This window comes from Eutrigla gurnardus, assembly GCF_963514095.1.
Source record: "Eutrigla gurnardus genome assembly, chromosome: 14".
Taxonomy (NCBI): domain Eukaryota; kingdom Metazoa; phylum Chordata; class Actinopteri; order Perciformes; family Triglidae; genus Eutrigla; species Eutrigla gurnardus.
In genome coordinates, this window is record NC_139937.1 from 11368994 (window position 1) to 11375457 (window position 6464).

General features: G+C 40.9%; 2 protein-coding genes across 3 annotated transcripts; one reads left to right on the plus strand and one right to left on the minus strand.

Annotated features, from left to right (window-relative positions):
• Positions 1 to 122: 122 nt before the first annotated feature.
• LOC311024656 (coiled-coil domain-containing protein 127-like) lies at positions 123 to 3912 on the plus strand. 2 transcript variants are annotated; one of them, XM_084027166.1, is made up of 4 exons: positions 123 to 218; positions 1128 to 1262; positions 1912 to 2156; positions 2255 to 3912. In XM_084027166.1, the coding sequence occupies exons 2-4, from the start codon at positions 1133 to 1135 to the stop codon at positions 2699 to 2701; spliced, it is 822 nt and encodes a 273-aa protein (XP_083883292.1). In that variant the 5' UTR covers positions 123 to 218; positions 1128 to 1132; the 3' UTR covers positions 2702 to 3912. The 2 variants fall into 2 exon arrangements, with proteins under 2 accessions (XP_083883292.1, XP_083883291.1); XM_084027165.1 differs by having other exon boundaries at positions 126 to 218; positions 1125 to 1262.
• A 683-nt stretch (positions 3913 to 4595) lies between these two features.
• Positions 4596 to 5586, minus strand: LOC311024381 (uncharacterized protein). Its single transcript, XM_084026752.1, has 2 exons — positions 5328 to 5586; positions 4596 to 5028 (listed from the first exon to the last, which is right to left on the minus strand). The coding sequence occupies exons 1-2, from the start codon at positions 5459 to 5461 to the stop codon at positions 4671 to 4673; spliced, it is 492 nt and encodes a 163-aa protein (XP_083882878.1). The 5' UTR covers positions 5462 to 5586; the 3' UTR covers positions 4596 to 4670.
• Between the last annotated feature and the right edge of the window lie 878 nt (positions 5587 to 6464).

Below are 6464 nucleotides of genomic sequence, written 5' to 3' on the forward strand. Positions count from 1 at the left end.
TTTCATGAGTAAGCTTCAAACACCGTGTTCGTGTGACCAAAAAACATAAAAATAAACACTGAAAGACTTTAATTTTGATACATAACGGTATCTATAAAGGTGACTTGCCATGTAATACCCCCGATGGTAGAGATGGACTGTTACAGCGTAGAATTGTATAAGCAGCGAGCAGGGTGTGCAAGAGCAAATGTATAAGTGACCTAGACTTATCCTTCAAGGTGAGACACAGCACCATATTTTAAAAAGAAACACTCCGACTCGTAGTCGGATTTACAAAATAGTATGTCCCATGTGATGTTTGTACTAAATACTCTAGCGAGCACGAGCCAAGAAGCTAAACGTTAGCTAGCATATTAGCTCACAGCTAGCCTTGTTTGTGGTTAGCTGGGATGTCAAAACTTCCAAGTCACGTCAGACTGGTATTGTTGTGGCTCCCTGTCGCAGTGGTTTTGCTAACGAACATTCCCATCTATTGCTTAGCTGCCACACAATTACACCAATACCACACACACACAGTTAACTAACGTCTGTTACTAATTTATTATTTATTCTAAAGCAATCTCTTTATAGTAATCTACGATTTCAGTGGGTCATCCGACATCCATTGTGTTTTTAAACAACTTCACAATTAACTTGTGTGTGGTTATGTTTCTAGCTCAGTCACCTTACAGTACAATTTAGCTTCTGACAGCCACTTCTAATTTAGACATTACTACAGTAGCAGTGCGAGACTGGAAATACACTGCTACTTTAAGGGCCATCCTTTTAGACGCAAACTGTAAAAAAAAAAACTCCCCAAAACCTTCAGACAGACAACTGTCTCGTGAACTACCATTGCACTATTACTATTCTCATCATTACTAATTACAACATATCATACATAACTGTTGTTGCTGCTAGTATCACCTACTGCGTGAAGTAGACTTTTTTTATTATGTTATATTTGATTGTTTATTTTTAGTATTAGTAAATGTCTTATGTGTTGTCGTGCACTTTATTGTTATTGTTTACCTTAGTGTTTCGATTTATTGTATGTGGTACATGGAATTAATTGACAAATATACATTTGTCAATTTATTTGAGTTGTAAACATGTATATTATGAGTGATGTGTTTGTGTGACAGCAGCCTCCATGAACAACTTGAATGACCCCCCCAGATGGAACATCCAACCAGACCCCAGAGGAAGGGGGGCGGGGGGCGCTGATGGCAACCAATGGAACTACGCCCTGCTGGTCCCAATGCTGGGACTCGCTGCGTTTCGTAAGTTTACCAAGAAATGTGAAGTGTCTGTGGTGAGCTAATGGACATAGGAAAACACAATTTAAGGAATGTATAGGTAATGAATGTGTCTTTTTTTTTTTACAATATGTATCTTCACTGGAACTGTCTCTTTTCTTATTTATTATATCAAATTAACAGACCCTCCTCCTCCTTCTGAAGGACTAATTACCTGGCCAATGTGACAAAAATACTATGTGGATATTTAATTGGAGGATTTCCCAACATTTTTAATTCAATGCAGATTTATAACTGGTCGTTTTTAACTGGTCACACAAAGGCATTAAGTTTACCAGAGACAGTTTACTATGTCTATTTTTAATATTTGAGATTGCTGCACTATATCTCAAAGTTTGGACTGGACCAAGGGAAATAATAATACATTGTTTTAGTTCTGGTCCAGTTCCTGTTCACATTTCCTTTTTTATGAACAACCTGAGTAAACTCGGAAGTTATATGTAAGCATTACATCCGATCTCTGTCTGGAACCAGGGTTCGATTTGGCAGCCCCAACTAACCAGACTATCTGACCAAATACTCAGGATTCAGTTCAAATGGACCAAACAGGTTAGGTGGGAAAGCAACCTATATATTTACCTAAGAAATGCCTTGACTCCCACCGTGCCTTTAGGTTGGATCTGGACCAGGGAGGCTCAGAGGGAGATCCAGAAGGTCAAAGACCAATATGACAAGGACGTGTCCAAAATAAAAAGTGAAATGGAGACACGGTACCGGGACACACTGACAGAGAGGCGCAGGGCAGCGGCTACACTAGAGCTGGAGCTGGAGAAGGAGAGGCAGAGAGTCAAAGGGTACAAGCAGGCCCTGGTCTCACAAAGCCAGCAGCTGATGGAAGAACGGAAACAGTTACATCAGGTAAAGTATTGTCTTGCAATCCATTACTGCTATTGAGTATGTTTCCCTTCAACCTCCATAAAACCAAACACGTCATCTCATCACATCTTCTCCCTAAGGAGCGTGAAGCCTTAGAGGACGATAAGCAAAGGCTGGTAAAGTCAGGTGCTGCAGGGGCTGTGCTGCATCACGCCCTGGAACGCGAGAACAACTGGTACCTGCGAGCCACCATGACTCTGAAGGAGCTGGAGAGTCAGCTCTTGGAGCGCCAGAATGCCTACTGTTCCCTCATCCAACCTCGAGATCAGCGGCTGGAGATGGAGAAGAACATGCTGCTTAAGGTCGTCAAAGAGCCCATCGGGCCAGGACTGGATCTAGAGTCTGATCTGAAGGATATTTTTAAGAGGGATAAGCACTGTGCGGACGTGCTAAACATGGACAAGAGGAAGAATGGAAGCCTCATGTGGGTGTACCTCAAATACTGGCAGCTGCAGGTCACCGTCCAGAAACACAAGAGAGCTGAAGAAGCCATATTTGGAGGTAAAATCCCATCTCACACCAAGTGACAAACACAAGATGTTGTTTATGTCAAAAAGTATGTGAACAGGAATGGAAAGATGCATGCTTTTTTGTTTTGTTGTTTGTATTATATTTACCTGATTGGGATTTTATCGAACACACACAAGAGGTGACCCAAATAAAATAATGTCCTGCGTTTGAAATTCCCTCGCTTGATCCCAGAGTAGTGAAAAAGAAGGGATATCTTGTTGGGATTTGAGAATGCTTCAATATTATTGTAACTTCAGAAGCCCCAGTTAAGACTCTGTAGCTTTAAATTAATTCTGAGAAAATGTATAGTGATAAAAATGCACTAGGATAATTCAGGTGATATCCATATTGGATGCACAACTGATGTTTAATACATAGAGATGTATTTTTTGGCCCCTTGGATTTTTTTGTCCGAATTTTGTGTCAATTTAACTTGCATTCTCTGAGTGCCATGAATTTCTGCTCTGTGCATATATTGTTGGTCACGAAATGTATGTTCCTCCAACTTGGATATGCATTTAGAGCTCCTATAAACTCTTACCAATGTGATGTGATATTACATATCTCTTTGTTGCTGCAAGTGTCTTCAGGAAAAACAAAATTCAAAATGAAAACATCCAGGAATCATTAACAAACCTTTTTCAAACCTTATTTTATCTTAAAATCAGCGTCTTACTGTGGAGTGTGTTGACACAATGCTTTAATATGTTGATGGACTATTATTTGGAGATATTTAGCATAGTAAAATATACTATGGGACTTAATTTGTTTTTACCAACACTCCTGTCCATAACTTCCATTTCTGACATCTCTCTTTACACCCCGATGTGTGTGTTGATAAATGGTCCAAAGCCAACCAAATACTGTCTGTTTCTGGTCACTGGTTTGAATTTCTGGTGTTCATCGCAGGTCTGTGGGAGCTTTTTAACTGTCAGGGAGACGGGACACTGAAGGTGCATGTGAATCTAAATAAGGGAATCGAGCAAAAGTAGTGCTTAGTATTGTAACCGCTTGCCATAATACTGCAACAAATATAGTCAGCACTCCTTTACTTCACACTTCACCCCTGCAATGAAAAAATGAACTCAAGCGGTAGCATTTCTGTACAGCTACAAATCCTCTCTGTGCTGTTATTGTCTGGACCATAACATGGTAATTAAGTGCTGGATACGATGCCATGAATTAATATGTACCATCCTGTGACATTTTCCTAATAAATTGCTGATTTAAGAACTTAATTTGCAGACTTGTTGTTCTTTTCACTTAAGAATCTTAAAAAGCTACATTACCAAAGTACATATCAGCTCATTGGTGGTACGATGCTGTTGTCTTGCCACTGGGGAGTGCTGCTGCTGCAGTGTTTGTATCCTGCAGGAAGATCATTTAATACAAAGGCTATGTGGAAGCTGGAAATGCATACAGAAAAACTGTATGCAACAGGAATACATGCAAAGCCTACTCGTCTCATATATAGTCCCAACCTTACCATAGTATGTAACGGTAGTTGTTGTATTTTCTCTAACGGGACAGTTTTATTAGTGTAAATGCCGTGCAAATCCACAGGTAGAACGAAGTTCCTGTTTCACGAAGCTTTGTGAGGCATGGAAATGACAATGATGGAACTTATTCTACAATCATTGTGAAGAGTCAAAGTGTTCAGATCTATGAAATAGTCTATTATTACCATTTTTATAACACATGATTTGATGATGACTTTTGACATTAAATAATGACATAATTCTAATTTGGTAATACAATTAGTTAACACTTATACAAGAATACACCATTTTTTCTAGATACTCAAACACAAGATTACTTAGACATTGTTTACTTGCATGAAAAGAATCCTAATGAGGCATATCAGCAGGAGGTACACAATATACAATTTAGAAGTAAACATTTATATTTTAATAACAGTGTGTACATTACAATAACAAAGGACATGTTATTTATTCTGAACATTTAAATGCCTTCCACTGCCTTGCATTACTCCCTCCTCTGCACCCGGTGAGAGACTTCCCTTGGCGAGGACATCAGACCCGAGGCTCTGAAGTTCACTCTGACTGGTTTGCTAAGGTCCTGAGTTATGGTAGCACCGCCCTGTTTACCTGCTTCATTATTCCCATTCCCTTGTATGACTGGCTCTTGCCCTGTGCGCCCCGCGCTGGTTGTATCGTGATGTTGGTGGCCGGTGTTGAAGAAGGGCAGCTGGTGCAGGGTCATGAGTGTGGTGTTGCTGCCCAGCCTCAGTGTCTGGCTGGGACTCCTCTCGACCATGAAGTGCATCACCTGCTGCTGCTTGTAACTCTCTTTACGAATACTGTCCGTCTCTGACAGAGTCAGCCTGGAACACACACACACACACACACACACACACACACACACACACACACACACACACACGCACACACACACGCACACACACACACGCACACACACACACACGAGAAGTAATTAGTAGAGTGTGTCTGTCATCATCATATCTCTTTCAAATAGACGATCCACAATGAATAACTGATGAGCACTAAACTATATCACTCTACAAAAACTTAAAATAATTCATATTAACAAAATAAGAAAATACAGGGATTCATCCAAAAATGAATCCAGAGTAAAGATGAACTCCAAGTGGGAATAACTTACTTGTATTGTGGTCTTGTTTCAAGGACCAGACTCAGCCAGGATGCTTGGTAGCTCTCCTTCTTCCACTGGTTTTCCTCCTGGAGATCGCAGCAGGAGTTCACCAGATAGCAGCCTCCTCTGCTCACACAGTGCATGGCGGGATTGTGTCGAGTGCAGCAAACGTCAGTAACAAAGCTTGTGCCTGGACTAGCGTCCCGTTTCACTCACACCTGACTCGAGAGAAGCGATCGAATCCCGCGTCGTCATCGATGTATGTATCTCTGCGTGTACCAGGTAGTCTGACGTGTGAGATGTGCTTGGCAATGTCTTAAATATCCAGCCTTGTTTCTATTTTTACTTCCCTGCATCACTTTGCAGTGAATGTAGTGAATGTCATCACTCCAGGCATCCTGAAGGTTGGTTTTCATGTGAAAATGAGCGCTATCTCTTTCCATGACATGGGTCAAGCAGATGGACCCAGATGAACCCCCCACTTATTTCATTTATTTAACCTACTTGTGTTGTACCATGTATGTAGAGATAAAAGTGTATATGTGCAGTGTGTGTGTGTGTGTGTGTGTGTGTTAACAAATGTGAAACGACCTATCTGCTTAAATGACATGGATTTAGGGTTCATTCCATCAGGTCAAAGAAAAATCCTCCAACTCCTCGGATGTCTCTCACATAGACCACAGAAACAGCTGAGGGTTATCAGATCACTGACTAACATAACAGTCATAATCCAACTCCAAAGCTACGTGAGTTCCTTGGCCAAAATCAAGACACAGACTGCAAAATTCATGTTTGTGACTGACTGAGTTTTACACAGGTTCTCTGGCACCATTGACACTGTGCATTAAATTTGTGATCTGGTTTTTCATTATTCCCTACTCTCCGTGAATGTGGAATAACGAGATGTAATGTTGGACAGGGAGAGTTCAGATTTCAGGTATAATGGATGGATGTGTAAACAAGTTAGACAGGCAGGACTTCTGTTTTTGACCTTTTAATTACTAAATTATTTTTTTGTTAGTTCACAGCCCTAAACACTCGTTTGGCTATCACTTTACTCTCAGGAAGACGCTGGCAACCCCGTTTCATCGAAGTGTGAGGGTGAAACTGAATCGGAGGGTGTATGATGACGTGCCTGACGCAGTG